Source organism: Ornithorhynchus anatinus, chromosome 1 (assembly GCF_004115215.2).
Source record: "Ornithorhynchus anatinus isolate Pmale09 chromosome 1, mOrnAna1.pri.v4, whole genome shotgun sequence".
Lineage (NCBI taxonomy): Eukaryota > Metazoa > Chordata > Mammalia > Monotremata > Ornithorhynchidae > Ornithorhynchus > Ornithorhynchus anatinus.
Window position 1 is genome coordinate 21,749,824 of NC_041728.1, and position 19,650 is coordinate 21,769,473.

At 39.3% G+C, this 19,650-nt stretch overlaps 1 protein-coding gene across 1 annotated transcript in view; it reads left to right on the plus strand.

Moving 5' to 3' along the window:
• The window catches only part of MCCC2 (methylcrotonoyl-CoA carboxylase 2), a 53,129-nt gene extending 35,472 nt beyond the window's left edge, over positions 1-17,657 (plus strand). Inside the window, exons 9-17 of the mRNA XM_029064247.2 lie at positions 1,535-1,634; positions 1,774-1,869; positions 3,810-3,882; positions 6,125-6,201; positions 8,073-8,139; positions 9,234-9,390; positions 10,115-10,229; positions 11,624-11,709; positions 17,444-17,657. Of these exons, the coding sequence (XP_028920080.1) occupies positions 1,535-1,634; positions 1,774-1,869; positions 3,810-3,882; positions 6,125-6,201; positions 8,073-8,139; positions 9,234-9,390; positions 10,115-10,229; positions 11,624-11,709; positions 17,444-17,561 (889 nt within the window). The 3' untranslated portion in view covers positions 17,562-17,657. The remainder of the gene's footprint in view (positions 1-1,534; positions 1,635-1,773; positions 1,870-3,809; positions 3,883-6,124; positions 6,202-8,072; positions 8,140-9,233; positions 9,391-10,114; positions 10,230-11,623; positions 11,710-17,443) is intronic.
• The last annotated feature ends 1,993 nt before the right edge of the window (positions 17,658-19,650 follow it).

A 19,650-nucleotide genomic window follows, 5' to 3' on the forward strand; every position in this document is an offset into this window, starting at 1 on the left:
TCAAATAGAAGGATTTGATCAATTATAATGTAACATACCTTATTCGAGCCCATTTTGTCTATTTCTTGGCAAAATGTATCTTAAATCTAAGCTTTATTGTGAACCCTATCAAAGCAATATCTGTTTTTTGTTTGAGCTACTATAACTGGCTAGTAGAAATTAGACTTTGGGGTGCCTAAAGGTCCTTATGTGCCCAGTGCAAAATCAAGCAAGCTTGCCTGTGGGTATTTGTGTTCTTGTACAGTTATGAAAATGTCTGATTTAGACAGCTCTTCCTTTTTTAAAGCTTCTTCAACTTCAATCTTGAGGTTGAAAGAAGAACTTTCTGAAATGTCAGCCATCCGAACTAGACTCATGCAAACAGCCTGAGAAAACGTAGTTTTTTCCATTGATATCAAACATGACAACAAACACCAACCTCTGTGACTCTACTAATGTGCACAGATTTGTATCGTAACTCTGACGCAGTTTTAGAAAGCTTTATTTACAGTGGTATCTTGAGTTCACAGTCGGTGTTTTTGGTAAATCCTTTTTCTTAGTCAAAGGCATACGCTAAGCTAAATAACTGACTTATGCAAGCTAGACTGCTTAAATGTTTCAAGAGCATAAACTCCGTGTATATGCAGAATTGTGAGGCGCTTAGAGTGACAAATTAAATTCATCAAACAAGATAGCAAATTTCAAAAGAAAGAGCTCTGAAACTGCGAGTGTAGGTGACCTGGGTTCCAGACTTCATACTCCCACTGACTTTGTGGCCTTGGGTAAACCACTTTATCTGTCTATGCCCCTCTGTGTCTGACCTTCCCTATCTCAGAAGGTTGTTGTGAGATGAGCGAGAATATGGGTGTGAGCCTTCTCAGAGTAAAGGCACCAAAGAGCCAATGTAAAGTTTTATTGCTGCAGAACCTGATTCTTTTCTGGCACCAGGAGAGACCAGGCTGCCTTTAGTGCAGGAAGGGATTTGGTGAGGGTTCCCGGGTGGTGGAGAGGAGGAAAGAATGCCGATAGTGAGCGTCTGCGTGGCTCATCGGCTGTTGCCCCATTCCATTGAGAAAACTACAGCGTCCCCTGAAGAGCAGTATTAAGAGGGTTGGCTGACCTCGGCCCTGGGAACAATTCCATGTTTTTAAGAAGGAAGGGGAGGGAAGCAGGCTGCATACCATAAGCGCTTAATCAATACTCCAGCTACTCTGCTAATCTAGTCTGTAAACTCGTGGGGGACAGGGAATGTGTCTACCAACTCTTTTATAATATTCTCCCGAGGGCTTAGTATACTGCTCTGCATGTAGTAAGCAGTTAATAAATACCACTGATTGATTGATCTGATAATCTCCTCTAGGCCTCTTAGAGCTCTGGATGGGGGACTTGGGCTCACTGTTTTTAATTAGGTATTCTAATTTTTGGCTTTATCATTCTTGAACTGGTGTTTTTACTCCAGATGGCAGGGAAAGATCTGGAATTGTAAAGTATTTCATTAAGATTTTTCTTCCTACCCCAGTGTTGGTCATTTCTTAAAATGTGCTTTAACCTCTAGAAAGTCTGGAGTAACTGACCACTATGCTTTGGATGACAACCACGCACTTCATTTAGCAAGAAAAACTGTGAGAAGTCTCAATTATCAAAAGAAAGTAGATGTGAGTATATAATGCAGTCTGTAACATTACCGTAACGGCTATTTTAAGGGGAACACCACGTATTTTCCAAGAGATGATGAAGTTTTACTGTCACTTCGTTTAGTGATGTTAAGTGAATCAGTTTGTTCAAATGCTGCAGGTGACCATTGAACCGTACGAAGACCCTTTATATCCTGCCGATGAGCTGTACGGAATAGTTGGCGGCAACCTTAAAAGGAACTTCGATATCCGTGAGGTAGGAAGGGAATTGAAGTCGTGATCTATCCACCTTGCTATTAACTTTTCACCTCTAGACTTTGAGCTCATCGTAAGCAGGGAATATGTCTGTCTGTTGTTGTATCGTACTCTCCCAAGTGCTTAGTACTGTGCTTTGCACACAGTGAGCACTCAATAAATGCAGTTGAATGATTGAATAACGTTCTGCTTACAAGGGAAATAAAAACCTGTAAAGGAGGATAGGTGTAGATGCAGGTTTGAAGGTAGAGGTGGTCTAGACATACTCACATAAGTCACCTTTGCCTGAGAACTGGCACAAACTTGATCTGTTGTTGCATGAGATTCACAGTCTGGTAGTGTATGTATTATTGAAGACCTGACCAGATTAGGCAAGTAGGAGTCCGGCGTCTCCCAGGCCCAAGTTCACGTCTTCCTCCATCCCTCTCCATCCTCCCCTCTTCCTCCTCTTATGGTGGGTATATTTCCCTACCTGGTGATGCCGGAACTATTTTTAGAACCGAGCAGTGGCCACAGCAGATTATGATAGTGAGTTTGGGGCAGCGTCAACCTTTGCCCAGTTGCTAAAGCAGCCCTGGATTTAACATTTTAAGCTTGAAAAAAACCACCCCGAAAACAAACAAAAAACCCAACCACTGTTGTAAGGCTTTTCCTTGCAGGAGGACCAGTCTGGTATGTTTGTAGTTACGTTTCTATTTTTTGAAGCATTAGGAATGATGATTTCAGGGGAATTCGACAATTTTCAAAGATACCTTTTCCCATTTTTATTTCAATTTTGATAAATAGTCATAATGGCAGCAAGTTCAGGAGGAAAAAGCACTCTTATTATGTCCTCAGTAAATATTGAATTATTATAATAGTATTTTAATACGTTGCCACAACTGTAGGTAATTGGCACACAAGCAAACTGTAATTTAGATCCCCTGTTTATTTGTTTGCTTTTTAGCATATAATGAATTTTTGTTTTTGCCTAGTTAGCAGATATTTTCCTTATGCTGTTACTTCAGAGATAATAGATGGTTTGTGTTTCTTTAATTTTTGAAAAAAGTAAATTATTTTTGGAAACACATTTGTGATATATGGCAGTCATTAAGGGCTTTTAATTCCAGCTTTTTTAGGGCCTTAGAGATTTTAGCAAGTGTTGGCAAGAATCTTCCTACATCCAAATTTAGTTTTAAAATTAGACTTTCTTGGAGCATTTAGGAAATTAATTGTCATTAGTAATATGTCGGTAATGCCAAGTTATTTGCAAATACACTTTTCATCACTAATGTGAACTAGGTGTTATTTTGCAGCTCTTTGTATGTTTTTTGATGTGGAGAGAGCAGGACAGTTTTTGCCTCATGTTAAAGTAGACTTTTAATTTTAAAGGTATGTAAAATCAGAGGTAGAAAAACAGGTTTCAGTCCATTGTGTGTGTGTGTATGTGTGTGTGTGTGTGTGTATGTTTCTTGAAAAATGCAAATACACAGGAGAGTGGCAAGGAAAATGGATAAAGTATTTTTAGCAGAAAGTAATCCCACTGCTAATGCCTTTAAAATAATACTAAAGTATTAAAGTAATTTAGTGCACTTTAGCAGACTCCCCAGGGACTTAAGTAGAGAATCTTTTCTACTTCTGTGGCATTTTAAAATCTGGGTTTTTTTGAGTAGAATGTTTAAAAACATTGAATGTCTGATGTCTAGTTGCAAGCTAGGGAACAGTTGATCTGGCTTTGTTTTTTTTTCAAGCAAAGAAAAGCAAAAGCCCAAAATAACTTCATGGCATTAAATATGCAAAGTGAAGTTCTGGTGATGGAGCACCTCTCAGTGGAGTGAAATTATTCTGTGAAAATGACAACTTCACTGTGCATGTGTTTCCTTTGCGGATAAATAAAATGCCTTTTTTTTTTCTTATTTTCAAAGCATCAGACAATACAGACTGTTTTTTCTCTCCTTTTAGGTCATTGCCAGAATTGTAGATGGAAGTAAATTCGATGAATTCAAAGCTTTATATGGAGATACATTAGTTACAGGTATATTTAGAATAATTGTGCATATAGGCAGTTCCCCAGTTTTGAAATTGAGAGGGCATAATTTGTATTTGTGTGTAGGTTTCCGACTTCCTTGGGTGGGGATGTGTGGGGTGCAGTGCCGTCAGTGGAACTCGGCATTAAGTGGGGCCTGCAGCAGGGCCTTCCACTCATGTCAGCAACTCTGTCCATCCTCAGACCCGCTGATGTTGGTCAGAGCCCACTCTAATAGGAGTGGGTGGTGATGAGAGAGGGTGTCTCTAGCCTTTTGCCTGCCTTGGTTTATATTCACCTGATTTGCCTAGGTACCCAGTCAAGACAGAGTGCTGAGGTATGACCAGAGGAATAGGGTCAGTCTGGTTGGTGCCATCAGATTACCAGATTTTGGCCATATTAAATAGAAATTTAATTCCGGGCTGTCCAAGTGAAAATTATCTGGACAGCAGCATTACTGTTCTTATTTCCCTTCAGCCTTCCAGTGTCTTTGGACAGTCGGGGGGGTACATCTCCCTTCTTCTTTCCACATCATACCTAAAGGGACCCTCTCCAAGTGACTCTCAGTGGATCATTATTTGCCACTCCTTTTTAAAAAAAAAAAAAAAAAGGTATTTAGGTGCTTGCTATCATTGTGCCAGGCATCGTACTAAGTGCTGGGGTAGATGTAAGATTGCAAGATAATCAGGTTGGACACAGTCCGTGTCCCACTCAGGGCTCACAGTCTTCATCCCCATTTTACATATGAGGTAACTGAGGCCCAGAGAAGTTGGGATGTGCCCAAGTTCACCCAGCAGATGAGTAGCGGAGTGGGGATTAGAACCCAGGTCCTCTGATTCCCGGGCCCATTCTCTTTCCACTAGGCCAAGCTGCTTCTCAGTTGCCTTTCCAAGTAGAGGAGTCATAGATAGGTTCTAAGCAAAATTGCCATTTGGGAACTATTCTTCCAGTGGAAAATATGGTGATCCATTTCAACCCTCCCTCTGTTGAAGTCTCAGTTGCTCTCCTACATATGTAAATGTAGTTCTTCTATAATGTGGCGTTGGATTGTTACAAACCCCACATTAAAGAAAACCCACATTGTAGCACCGGATTCCCTATGTCTGGTGCTGTGCTCATGCACAAACACACACACAAGCACATGCAAACTATTTCCACACGGTATCTAAACAGGCTCAAGCTGTCCGACAAACGTTCCGTAATTCTGTCACGGCACTCTTACCGAAAGGCAGAGTGAAAGCATGCTTTACAGCAGAACTGACCATGAATCTATTCTTGTAGCTAATGTACACTTTTTTGATGCCATAGTCACGTGCTCAGCTGTGGTACTGTATTGTAAAGAAGCAGAGTCTCCTGGAAAACATACAGAAAAGTCTTGACCCTGCTGAGTGGGCACACTTGGTAGAAGTGCTATCGAGAGGATCAGTTTTTGGATGAACTTCTGCCCCTTCATTTCAAAACTATCCATGGTAATTCTCTTCAGGCATTAGCCATGTAATTTAGGGGAAACTGGATTCCAGAGATTTGTTCTCCACCTTCTGTTTTTTTCTGAATGATAACCGAAGAGAACTGCACGACCAGCACAATCACTAAAAGGTTGTTTGGATGGGGAGGAATATTAACTTCTCTACTGCAAGGATAAAATTAATGCTTTCATCACCTAAAGCATCTGAGGTGACCTTTATTAAATAAATATCAGAAAAAGAACAATTTGAGCATTAATTCTGAGATGAAAAGCTGGAACAGAAAGTGAAAGATAGGAAGGTTCCATTTCACAGTGGAAAATGTTCGCAAAAACCAAAGCCAGGATTAAATGGAGGGACACTTAGGTTTATGGCATGGAACTAGCTTTATGGATTACTGCTCTCGTGGGTTATGAATGAGGGAGATATATGTCAGATCCTCCTGAACGTGCCAGTGTCTGTGTTTCTTTGCATAATGTGATTAATGCCTTCCAATATGATGATCAAATAAGATATATCATTGTGTACCTGACCACAAGGTACTAGTTTTAGCATGTGCTTTGATTGCAGGAAAAAATAATGATTTCATAGTTCTGTGTGTTTTACTGAAGGTCACGGGTAGCATAGTGTCTTATAAAACTTAGGTAAATATGAAGGGAAATTGGCTAATAAAAATGTCATATACTGTTTACCTTGGAGGAATCTTTTTAAGAATTATAGCTGTTATTTTTAAATTGAGGCATGTAATGTCAGCTCATCATAGTGAAATAATGTCAATTTTTTTTAAGGATATGCTAGGATATATGGCTACCCAGTGGGAATTATTGGAAATAACGGAGTACTCTTCTCAGAATCAGCAAAGAAGGCAAGTATTTGACTGCTTATATTTAAAGTGGCTTATTAGGAAAGTTAAATATGTAATGAAAAATATAAGGGAAAATGTTTAACTCTGCCTTATCTGTCTTGGATCTATTCTGGGCACGAGCAGCCTCAGCAAGCAGAAAACTGTTTTTTGTTTGTTATATATTGGGTGTGTAGTAGTAATGTTATTTAGTGAATGCCCAGTACTGAGAACTTGGGAACATAGACCAAAAGCAAAAGCAGTCAATCGATGGCATTAACTGATCACCACTTGGAGAATACAACAGTAGCGAGACACAAAGGACAACTATATATGCAGACACATATATGAAGCAGCGTGACGTAGGGGATAGAGCACGGGCCTGGGAGTCAGAAGGTCATGGGTCCTAATCTCGGATCTGCCTTGTCTTCTGTGTGATCTTGGGCAAGTCACTTCACTTCTCTATGCCTCAGTTACCTCATCTGGAAAATGGGGTTTGAGACTGTGAGCCTCATGTGGGACAGGAACCGTGTCCCACCCAATTTGCCTGTATCCACCCCAGCGCTAAGTAAAGTGCCTGGCACACAGTAAGCGCTTAACAAATAGCACAGTTATTATTATTTTATGAATTATTGGGGCCATCAAAGGCATTTTCTCATATGTTTTACCATTTTGGGGTTGTCCTTTGTGTATATCCAGTTTTCTTATCCCTGTCATTCTTTTTTTCTTTATTTGTGTTATTTTTGTCAAATGTTTGTGTAGCTTTTCTTGGGAAAAGATTAGTTAGCATTTAGAACATATTCCTTCTCAAGTCCAAATTTGGTGCAAACCAGTCTCTCGCAGTACTGAACTACCTTTGTCTTTGTGGACAATGTGATCAGAATTGTGGGTTCCACAGTAGCCTTTTCAGTCCCAGATGCACCCATAAATTAATTTCACCACTAGCAGTGCGATCTTTCTGATTGTGAAAGTCAGGTGTGTGTGTGTGTGTGTATGTGTACACATGTATGTACTGACTCGCAGGTTAATGCTTGTTGAGTTGTTCCTGATGGTCCTTAAAATATTAATTTACTCAGAGTTAAAGTTAGAAGCCTGTCAAGATCTTAGAAAGAGACAAAAATACAGTTCATATTGGATTCTGGTCTCAAATGCTGGTTGAAGTTTTGGAGCTGCTGAGATTTTTTTCATTTTTTGATCTGTTAAAAAAGATTTTAGGGAGATTTGGAACAACAGCTCCCATTTCTTCATAGCATTTTATGACTTTATAGACACCTTGTCCACCCCCTCTCTCTGGATTAGAAGAGCACCTAATCATTCTAGACAGATGGTTGTCACCCAATTCTTCAAAATCTCCATAGGCAGAGAATACAAATCTTTTTTGGTAGTCTATTTTATGGTTTAGCAACCCTCATTCTCAGTCAGTTTCTCCTGGAGTCTAAATCTATTTTACAGTAATTTGAGTCTATTTTGTCTTATCTATGAAGATTAAAAAAAAAACTTGATGACATTCCCTTGGCACTTGGTTTCCTCTTCCCCTGCCCCATTTTTTTTTTTTTGGTGGAGGTGCTGACAAAAAAAGATATTTTCATTTCCTTTAAGTATTCTTCTTTTCCTTCTGGGCTTTCTCCAAATTCTCTTCGACTTCTTAACTGTGGGTTGGCATGCCTCTTAAATGGTGAGACTTTGAAATTTGCATGGTTTCCAGAGCCCAACTAAAGAAGCCTATTAATAATGTGTACTGTGTCTATTAAAATCCAAATCCAAAATACTGTCCACACAATTGGTATATAATGTCTTTATTTTTGCACCCAAATTTATGCTGCTTTGCTTTATAACAGAATGGTTGTTGATTTGATTATTACTAATTTTGAATTTGACCATTTTTCCTCTCTCAGGGAGCACATTTCATTCAATTATGTTGCCAAAGAAAAATTCCCCTTGTGTTCCTTCAGAATATCACAGGTGAGAAAATGGCGGTTAGACTTTTGGGTATATTTTTCTCCGAAGAATACTTTTTGGGGTGGGTACTAGGAACTTCACTTATAGTAGTAATAATAATGATGGTAATGATAATGATTGATCACAATGCTTGATTGGTATTTATTAAGCTCTTACTATGTGCCAAGCACTGTGCTCCATATTGATGGGGTGGTAGATGCAAGGTAGCCAGATTGGACACATGCCAGTACCTCACAAGGAGCTCTGTTATTTTATTCCCATTTTACTGATGTGGAAACTGAGGAACAGAGGGGTTAATAACTTGTTCAAGGTCATCCAGCAGACGTGACAGAGGTGGGATTAGAATCTGGATCTCCTGACTCCGCTGTCCCGTGCTCTTTCCATGAGGCCATTAGCACCTCCCTTCTGAATTTCTGAGCAGTCTACTGATTCCTGTTCAGTATATTAATGTAAGTTTTTTGCAAGTGCCTCAGGTATACACAGTGATCATTACTGTAGCAGATTGTTTTCTATAGTTCCTATAGCTCATCTATACAAGATGATTCAAAACCTGAAAAAAGCAACAACTGTGTACTCTGTCCAGTTGGTTTTGAGTGACGGAGCCAATTTTCGGTGGCTTCATGAAACATGGTTTCTTTTCATCAAAGTTTCAAGAAAGCACACTTGATTACATTGTCTGTATATCCATGAATGCTAGAACTCTATCAACTAACTTACTTTGGCATAACGTAGTGTTTTTCCCGTTTTAAACATCTGTGCTGTTTATTCATTCACCAGAATGACCATACAATTGCCTGTGATTGATTTGGAAATTGAAAAAAATGGTCTTAACTGACAATTCAGAATGTCCACTTTCATATGATGAATTTTACAGCATTGAAGCATACTTGGAGCATAATTTTTAGAAAGCCACGGATATATGGACATGTAGGATGGTCATTTCTTATATGTTGGGCAAGCAGAATGTTACAGAGCTTCACTTTGTTCAAACTATAGTAAAGAGAATAAAAGCAGTAATGAACTTATTGGCCTTTTATACATATGGCTCTTTTAAGATGCCATTACCCCAAATTTCTATCTGTGTTCCAACCCTTAAGGATTCATGGTTGGTAGAGAATATGAAGCTGGAGGAATCGCCAAGGATGGAGCCAAGATGGTGACTGCCGTATCCTGTGCCAATGTTCCTAAAATAACTGTCATCATTGGAGGATCCTATGGAGCTGGAAATTACGGCATGTGCGGCAGAGCGTTCAGGCAAGTGGACATCTTAGTATGACCGAGGAGCAACCCCCACAGATATATTTATAAATCCCATTTTTGTAGCGGTTGATTTCTAAACAAGATGTGCAGTTGTCATGACCGATCGATTCAGTTAACGCTATTACTGTCAAGTCAGGGCGAACAGTTTTCTGAAGACCTGAATGGTGTTTTGAGGCTTTGATTCGTCCTTGAATAGAAATGTTAGGTTTGTTTTTCCTTAAATGACCATTTTCCCGCTTTTCACAGAATATTTCTTTTGGTTCTACAGCAGTATATTCTTGCTTTGCTGATTCAGTAACACTGAAACAGTCTGAGTTTCAATTTCTTAACAGAAATCAACAGTTTTGTGTATGCCTGGAGGTGACACATTAGCACAGTTTGGGTGGCAAGATGGGAGATGAGAGTTGTGGCTTTTTTGGGCAATATTTGTTGAAATTTTAGAAATGGAATAGGAAGGCAAAACATTTTTCAAATCTGCACAAAGAAGTGTGTGGGGTGGGGGGTGGGGAGAGAGAGAGAGAGAGTGTGTGTGTGTGTGTGTGTGTGTGTGTGTGTGTAGGAGGCTAGTGGAGCATGGAGAGAAGAAAAATTTTGTTCTCAGTAATGAAAATTCTTGGCAGCATTCATTTACTGCAGGAAATGAGACTTTTACCTTCTCCGGTGGTCAGGCTCCCCCTGTACTGTGATTGTGATGCCGTTCACTAACTTCTCGTTTCAGCCCAAGATTTCTCTACATGTGGCCAAATGCTCGTATCTCAGTGATGGGAGGGGAGCAGGCAGCAACTGTTTTAGCTACAATAGCAAAAGACCAAAAGGCAAGAGAAGGAAAAGAGGTAATTGCTAGTTCTCTTTTGTTCATAGGTTTGGCTGAGCCACGGGGTAATGTACACCATAAAAATATCTAGAGAGAGGGACAGTTCCAAGCAAGCACTTGAGGTGGAGACTCTGTGATTCCATTGTTTTGGGGTAGATTGTTGATGCTTCTCATGCACGTGATTTTAGGATTACTATTTGGACATTATTTAAAATTTGAATTTGTGGTGTACTAACATTCACATACCATTTTATAGCTATTTAGGCACCCTCCTTGTGTAAATGACTTTGTTCCTCCTCTGAAACTAATTGGAACTTGCTGACTAAAAAAAAAATACTGCTACCTGTTATGCTTTTTACCAAAGGGCATCTTGGGTGGGTCAGTTCCTTTGTTTCCATGGAAATTGAATATCGTCATTGAACTGAGAGGGAATAAAGAGTGGAGGAAGGACAAGGCAATGACAGATGAAGAGAAACAAAGCAGGAAGTGACCTGGCCTGTTTACATCCATATTAAATGGTGTTGACGTTTGCTTATTTTTGTTATTTATTATACCGTCTCACTCATTGAGATTAATAATGATTTAAAAGTCGCGAGGTATTCTCAATACCAGACTGGTTTATTTGTTTTTCAGAGTGGCTGCCATTGCTACGGGGAATGCTAATAGGCACATCATTGAGCATTTAGAGTAAAGATGTGTTCATATATATATCCCTCAACTTGGCTGTTTCATGATATAAATGAAAAAATAATGAATTGCCTCACCAAAATGAATCAAAAGTAGTGCAAGTGGCGTTAATGTTACCACTGACCTTCTCCCCCAACCCATCTTCTTTTTCTTCCTCTCTACCAATCTGGAACATACATATTCTTCTCTCACCTCCCTGCTTTAACTCCATACTTTGAAGTTCCTGCTTCATATTTACTTTAGAGTTGCAGTTCATTTTTTTTCACTAATATTCAAGAAAAAGTAAAGTTTCCTGAGGGATTTCTGAGGACATATAAGCTTGTAAGACTATTTAGCCAGTCATGTACATATGGCTATTAAGCCAATTTCACATCTGGGGGAAAACACAAAGATGTAAGTTCTTCAGTCATGAATTCTTGAGGTATGAAAATTTAATTTTCTTAATTGGGTAAGAATAAAATCATTTGAAGCAAATCTCAATTTTGGGGGCTTCTAATTTAAAGCATTCGAAGATTTTTTGTTTTTTTTCACATGATTCCAAATCTATCCATAGGGACGTTTAAATATCTCGGTCAGTATACCCTTGCCCACAGTTTGGTAATAGGTGAATTATTTCACATTTTAATACAGAATATAGTACATAATTATGTTTTGGGGTAACTTTTCTTAGAAACACTGATCCAGCATCCTCTGTGATCTGTATTATTGACCAAATTATTCTTTTAGTTTTCCAGTGCAGATGAAGCGGCCTTAAAAGAGCCCATCATTAGACGATTTGAAGAGGAAGGGAACCCATATTACTCCAGTGCCAGGTAATAACTGGGAAATGGATACTGTGTTCCATCTGGCGTCTTGATAGCAGTTTATAGATCTGAGAATCCGTGGAAACTGTTCTGTTCTTCCTAGGCACTACTGCTTGGTTTTGGGTGCTTGGGTTACTGGTCAATCAGTAGGTGTTGGGTGGTGAGTACTGTGGTGAGCAGCTGACCAGCCCAGGCTGAGTGACCAGAGTTGCTTTTAGAGGCTTCAGAAATTCCTCTTTTGGGGACAGCTGCTGAATCTCTGAGGCATGAGCTTGGCCAGCTGGATCTTCCAGCTGGTGGCCAAGGCAACACATCTAGAAACAACGGAGCCATACCCTGGCCCCAGCTTTGCCAGTGTAGCAAGAGCAGGACAACTGAGGACCCCAGCACCGTGACTGGGTGTCTCTCAGATTCTGACCGTGGTCACCATTTTGGTTTCTGGAGCAGCAGAGAGCATGTCAAATCCTTTCACCCGCCAGGACTAGTCACCTGGACCCTGCAGGACCTCTTCTCCCTGCCTTGACTGTGGAGGAAGTCAACTGTTACTTTCCTCCCTCACCTCCCATTTCTAGAAAGTAGTAGCCAGAAGAGGGAGAGGAGTGGGGTGAGTCTTTAGAGTTAAATGGGTAAACAACTGGACCAGAGTCTTTTTCGGCATGGGCTGGATCTAAGTGTTGAAAGATGCTCTCACTAAATTCTGTGGGGTAAAAGCAAGATATAATCCCTGCCCTCAGGGAATTTACTGTTTTACTGGGACACATAATTAGCACAAGCAAACAGGTGGATGTGACAAAGGAATGGAGTATAAGCTTCACAAAAGTTGAAACATAAGGAGCTTAAATATTTGATTTATAGAATCCAATCTATATGAGTTCCAAAAAGACTAGAGTGATTGTAAAAAGTGGGCTTCTTGTAAAAAGTGGACAGAGCTTTTAGAGGTTGGGAGTTCTGAAGAGGAATGGAAAGAGCTTTCCAGACGGGAATCTGAAATGTGGCTCAGTGTGACATACAAACTCTCTAGTCCCACTTGCTGCTCCTGCCCCATCATTGACTCCACACCCAGCATTATTGGCTTGGAGTGGGAAAAGAAAGTTAGGGAGCATGATCCCAGCCCTTTGTGACACTGGCCTCAACTCTCACCACCGCACTGTAGCTTTGCTGTAGGAAGGGGAGGGAACAGCTGGAGAGAATTCTCGCTTAGGTTAGAGTTTGGCTTCAGCCGTAGCTTCGGTTTTCCCACATTTTGTTTCCCTCCTTTCCTTTCCTTTTGGAAAAGGAGGAGGAAGAAGGCCACCGAGAGGTGAATCCATCTCCTTGCACCACTGTGCATTTAAAGCACCCTGGGGGTGCTTTAGGGCTGTTACCCATCGCCTCCAGTTGCTGTGCTACCAACTGGGATGAGGGGAGCTGCAGAGGAGCCCGTGAGCACCTGCCATTCTTGCTGTGCTGAGGTTGACCCCGTGAAATTCCGACATCTAATTTGACTGACTTGCTGGGATTTTCACATTTGTCAAGGTCTATTTTGTTTCCCAAAAGGGAAATGCATTTAAGGTGGAGCATCCCTGGAATTCCAAGTTTCATTTTGCTCCATTTTGCAAGTGACATCAGTGGAACATTTATTGGAGTTTGTGAATGAGTGTGCACTTAAATGTAGAGGATTATTTGTCATAGTCAGGGTCCATATGTCAGCTCCAGGTAATTACCTCACAAGGAGCTGCAGCTGTTGGTTCTATTTGTTTCTTATGCCTCTTAATGAGGTAATAAATTATTACCACCTCTCCTGACTGGAGGCATAGTGACTTTTTCATTCTTCCCTCTTTTCAGCCACTTTTGAGCCTTCGGTGGGGTTGTTCTCAACATCCCAAAGAACATCCTAAGCACACTGTCTTGTGTTTATCCCTCTGGCTGGTGGTAAAATTAAATGTAACCATTTGCAATTTTAAATGTAGCTTCTTCTGTGAGTTGTGGAATTTGTTACTATGAGACTGTCAGAAATTGGGAAGGAGAGACAATGAAAAGTGTTTGTAGAGCAAAAATTCCCATCTTCCTTGCCTAGTTTCCAGAAACACAAAATCACCTTTATAATAGGTTGAAAATTACTTACGATTAAAATGCATGGCCTTGAACTTTTTTATTCCCAGACAGACTGTATTTTTTACCCAAATGCTGGTATTTGAAGCAGAAAATGAATATGGTGACCTCAACCAGTAGAGTTCCTGGTTAAGATGAATTGTAAGGGCCACCTCATTTGGAAAAGGCCTCAACTGGCAACTAAAGCACAATTGAGTTGTAAGCTAGTGAAACGGTGTATTTTCAACCTCATTTTGTTGCTGGACCATTTGTTTCCTTTTCCAAGTTATCTCTTGGGGTAGACCCAGGACCCAAGAAGGCTTGATTTCATTTGGCTTGTATCCAAGATAAAATAAAGGCTTCCTAGATATAACGTAGTCTGGAGGTAAATGTTCAGAAGACAAAAAGCCGATGGCTTGCATCCTCCTAGGGAGACAGGTTGCGAGGGGCAGGGCTTTCTCTAGCGTAGGGGTAATTTTAGCAGTTGCCTTTGATCTCCCTACAGGACCTCTCCTCCTTCCAGGGAGTGGGTCTTCAGAATGTTGCTGCCAAAATGAACAGTGGAAAGACTATCCGTAATTGTTTTTAATGTCTGCTTCCCCCTCCAGATTGTAAATTCCTTGAGGGCAGAGATTGTAGATTATGACTACAGTATTGTACCTTCCCAAGGGCTTAGTTTGGTGCTGTGGACCCTTAAGTGCTCAGTAAATAACATTGATTGGGTTGGCCAGAACTCTGGAGACTTCTGCCTGACCACTTCTCTTCACTAGGAACACTCCTGGTGCGGTGCTTGGTAATTGCTGAGCACTTACTTTGTTTAAAGCACTGAGGAAAGGTATACCTGGTGGATCAAAGTGGTTTTTACAAGCTTTTTTTATGATATTTGTTGAGCATTTACTATGTTCCAGGCACTTATACTAAGCCCTGGGGTAGATACAAGTTAATCAGGTTGAACACAGTCATTGTCCCACATGGAACTCAGTTTCCAATCCCATTTTACAGCTGAAGTAACTGAGGCACAGAGAAGTTAAGTGACTTGTCCAAAGTCACACAGCAGACAAGTGGCGGAGCTGGAATTAGATCCTTTGTCCTTCTGACTTCCAGGCCCGTGATCTATCCCCTTGGCCAAGCTGCTTCTGTAGAATAGTTTTCTTAATCAGAAAAGAAGCGGTGAAAAGATGCTCCTGCCCAAAGCCTTCTTACAGGACTGGCCCATGCCCTGTATATAAGACAGGTAGTTAGAAACCAGTGGTCAGTTCTTCATTCTTTTTAGGCGTAAAATCGTCTGGAAGCATTGCAGGTCTGGTCTTCCAGCAAGTGCTGTGCTTGCTCACTGGTCCAACATTTTTAATTTTTCTTAATTATGACATGCTACATATAGAGGTTGCCAATTCTTTCAACTAAAGTCTGTGATTAGAACCTCTTTTTATTATTTATTCATTTATTATGGTATTTTCTAAGCGCTCATTATATGCCAACCACTTTTCTAAGCCCTGACCCCTACCTACTCGCTAACCTTTTTTCTCTAGCAGTGATGATTACCATACTTGTTAAGCACTTACTCTGGGCCCATCATTGTTCTAAGCGCTGGGGTAGATACAAGACGATCACGTTGGACACAGTGCCTATCACACATGGGACTCACAGTCTGTTCAATGAATGTCATTAGCTACTCCTTCATAATGTGCTGTACAAATCTGTTTGCAGGCTTCAAAAGGGAGTTTAATCAATTTATGTTATAACAAATTGCAAGAGTGATTTTCTTCCCTGAAATGCTTTGTCTCTACAGAGCTCCTATTATCAATGTTTTATGAGCATGAATGTGATTTATGTCCTGTTGATAGGACTGTAATAGGTGTTTTAATAATTAATGTTATGCTCTGATACCAAAGGTAGTTTCTTTAAACAAAGAACAAAGTGTAATCCACTAGTCTTTTTTTAAAAAAAATTTCCCTTTGTAATATTAAGCTTTGGAGGTTGTCCATAAAGAGCAAAAGGCTTTAAAAAGTCTCATAATAGAGACTTGTGCTCTTTAAAAAGCACATAATAGAGGTCTAAACTTGAAGGCAATGGCCTGCTGCCTGCATTTTAAGAAAAATGCAGATATATGGGTGGTCTCTTCAGAGGCTAAAGTAACACCCCAATATTCCCTAATACCGGCATAGCAAACCTACCCATCCCACCAGTCCAAAAGTGGCACCGGGAGGAGCCACCATCAGCTTTTAAGTTTAATCTACGTTTTAAAATAAGCATTTCAACAAAGGTAGAACAGAGGCAGTCTGAGCAGATAGCTTCAGGGGATCAAGAACCTCATAGTTCTGGGAAGTCCTTGAACCCAGACCATTATGGTAGAATTGAATTTACTGATATATTGAAGCATCTTCTTATGGATTTTTGTGAAATGGAAAACCAGTGTATTTTTTAGAGTAAAAGGGTTGTTAGGGGTTGGTTTGTGGAGTTCATCTGGGAGTTTTTCTTAATGTAAGTAAAAGGCTGTAGTTTCTCATTAATGCTAGTTCCCCAGTACCACTAAATTGACTTTTCTTAAAGAAAGATTTTAAATTGTGAAGAAGCAAGTTTTATGCTATTTTTTCAGATTGACCCCTTGCATTTTTACTGCTCATTAAGCTTCTTCGCTTATATCTGTGACTAAAGTTTGAGCTCCAGATTTATGAATCATTTTCATTTTATGTCAATATATTAATGCATATGTATTAATATGATATTTATTTGGAATTTAAGAATTGTATGAAATTAACGTTTCCTCGTATTTTCTAACATTTCAAAATCAGCATCTTAAACTGAACAACTATGATATGCTACTTCACCTCTCTTGAATGTAACATTAATATTAAAAAAAAATGTTAAAAATAATCACTTCCAAGTCCATTTCAGTATTTGAGATTGTAAATCCTAAAAATGAACTCAAATGAGAATTCTTGCGGCTGTTGAATGTTTATATCTTTGGACTTTTCTAATATCAGTGATGCTTCACAGTAGTCTTGAGATATCACTGAGTATTATTCCTCAGATGAAGAAACTGAGACACATAATTTGTTGATGTCTCTCAGTGACCATATCTGGAGTTGATATCATTAAATATAAAATGTTGCTATGAGATTCTAGCAGTCTCCTGTCATTAAAATGGGATTTTTGCTACAAAAGTAGTGTGGATGGGCCCATTCTAAGAATTCCTATTCTACTCTAGTATATTTGAGAGTTTACTCAAGTTATCTTTGGATCCAAACCTGCATAAGAGTGAGAGAGTTAATGTCTTATAGGCCCATAATAGAGAATTAAACCACACTTAGAAATCCACAGACATTAAGCAACAGAGTATCCATATTTACCCTTATTAAAATAAAACACTATCTAAAGCACTTAAATGGAGTATCTCTTGATACGCTGCTGAGAACTACCTATGACACAAGCCTTCCCTGCTACTTTCATATATCTACCTGAAAACTATTCAGGGTCAAGTGCAGAAACTTCCAAAAGTGTCATGAAGATTCAGTGTATTTTTGCATAAATGCATTGAAAATGAAAAGAACAGTGTGAATGTTGATTGGTGAATTTTTTTTTTAATCCTCTAATCAAAAATATCACTCCAATTCAGAGGGCACCAAAGGCAGCTGTTGATTCTCTCCCCTCCTATCGTTTCTTCTTCTTTCAGGATTTGGGATGATGGAATTATTGATCCAGCTGATACCAGATTGGTCCTGGGTCTGAGTATTAGTGCAGCCCTCAATGCTCCAATCGGACAGACGGACTTTGGAATCTTCAGAATGTAACTGGGTTGGGAAGAATGTTCCGGTGAATTTCTGCCATCAGTCAAGAGATCTTGGAAATGCAAATTGCAGATATAAAATAAATTTTTAAACACCTTTTTGCTCTTTGTTTTTTTCCTTGTACATTTGGGAAACATGTTCATTTTTTGGGTGCTGTCATTTTCAACAAGTCCATGAGTCGTCTCCAGGGAACTAAAACTGGAGAGGGTTTTTCTTGAGTAATTGTAGGAAAAGTAAGGCTGTGAGAAGGCTCAAAAAGTTAAATAGCTGCATTGAGTTCGGGCCAACGATAAGATCCAACAAGGCTTCTGTGATTTACTTCCAATATCCCAAATCTTGTCCATTCAACAGCCATCTCCAGCAACCGTATATTTATTTACACTGATCCTCAACACTTCTGTTCATGTGTATATTCAATTAATTATTCAGATTACTCTGTGTCTGTCTGTATCCCCTGTTAGAATGTAAGCCCCTTGTGGACTGGGGGGCGTTTTGTGCTTCTATTGTACTTTCCCCAGTGCTTAGTACATTGCACCCAGAGGGAGCTCTTTCTAATATTAGAGGAAAAAGGTAGGGATGGTATGTGGCACATCCATAATTATGTGTTTAGGAGTTAAGTCATATTATTCTCTAAAATATTCTTTGTTACAAGAAATATTGATCAATCAATCACATTTATTGAATGCTTACTGTGTGCAGAGCATTGTACTAAGAGCTGGGAGAGTACTGTATAAGGTAATTGAGAAGAGAATATTTGGCTGGATGAACCTTTGCTCTGGCACAGAATTAGCGCTTCTTTATATTCTTAAGTTAATGCTCTTTTGTGCTAGCTTAAATAACCTCTCTTGCCCTCTGCTTCCTCAATTGTAATATTGGTAGAATGGTTTCTGGCCTCTACGTCCTTCCTCATAGGGTATAGAAAGGATACATAAGATCAGTGTGTGTGAAGCTCTTTGAACTCTCCAGGGGAAGCTTCAATTATATAAAGCTGATATTTGTGAACAGAATTTTCACTGGGATTAGTGTCAATGCATGTTGGTAATTTAACATATCTGCTCTATAACACAGATGCTGTGTTATAACTTCTTGAGTTTGCTAGCTTTAAAATTTGACAAAGTCATTGAAATTGTATTTTATAGCCTTAAATATATTTTATATAATGAAATTAATTATAAGCATTGACCTCCTGAAATTCTGCTTTTATAAATTCAGGAGTCAGAATGCAAGATTTCTGATTGATTTGTTTTTTGTGTTCTAAAGAGCCCACTCTCAAGAAAATCATCAGCAAAGTTTTGTATCCCTTTAAAGTTTGACAAACTTTTCAAACGAGTCAACCAGATATAAGACTTTGTGACAACTAATACCACAGGCTGGCAAAATATTCCAAAAGTTGGCAATCAGGAGGCTGATCTGATCAACTTCTTGGGAGAGATTTGCCATTCGACTGCATCTAGTTGGTGAACAGTCTTCAAAAAGCAAGGAACTGTCATCTTTTTTAACAGCATATATGTGCTACCATATAGACACGGTAGTTGATAACTTCACACAGCGAAGAGGAGAGCAGTGAGGGATTTGGAAAGTTGGGATGTGGCAGTTTAGAAACAATGAAAAGAAAGTATGTCTGGAATTGTATATAAAGATAGGTTGGAGAAATGTTCAGTGGTAAATACTGCAAGATTGTACACTTGGAGAAAAAAACCCTAAAAAAGTAATGATTGGCTAGAATGAAGCCTAAATATATGATTGTTATCAAGAAACAAAATTAATATTGGGATGTATGGATGGAACTATTCATTCAATCATTCAATTGTATTTATTGAGCACTTACTATGTACTAAGTGCTGGGAATATATAAAACAGGGAATGAAATAATCCTACATATGGAGGGAATGTTGAGAAATTGAGATATAAACCAGGGAATAGCAAAAGAAAAGTACTTTAAAAAGCTGAAAAATAGAAGCTATGATGAAAGAATGAAGACGTGGGGTTATCCAGCCTAGATCAGACTTCGGAAGAGTGGTAATTATTCAAATGCTTTTAAGGAAAAATTGAAAATAATTTTCCATCTCTTTCTCAATTTACCTTCAGGTAT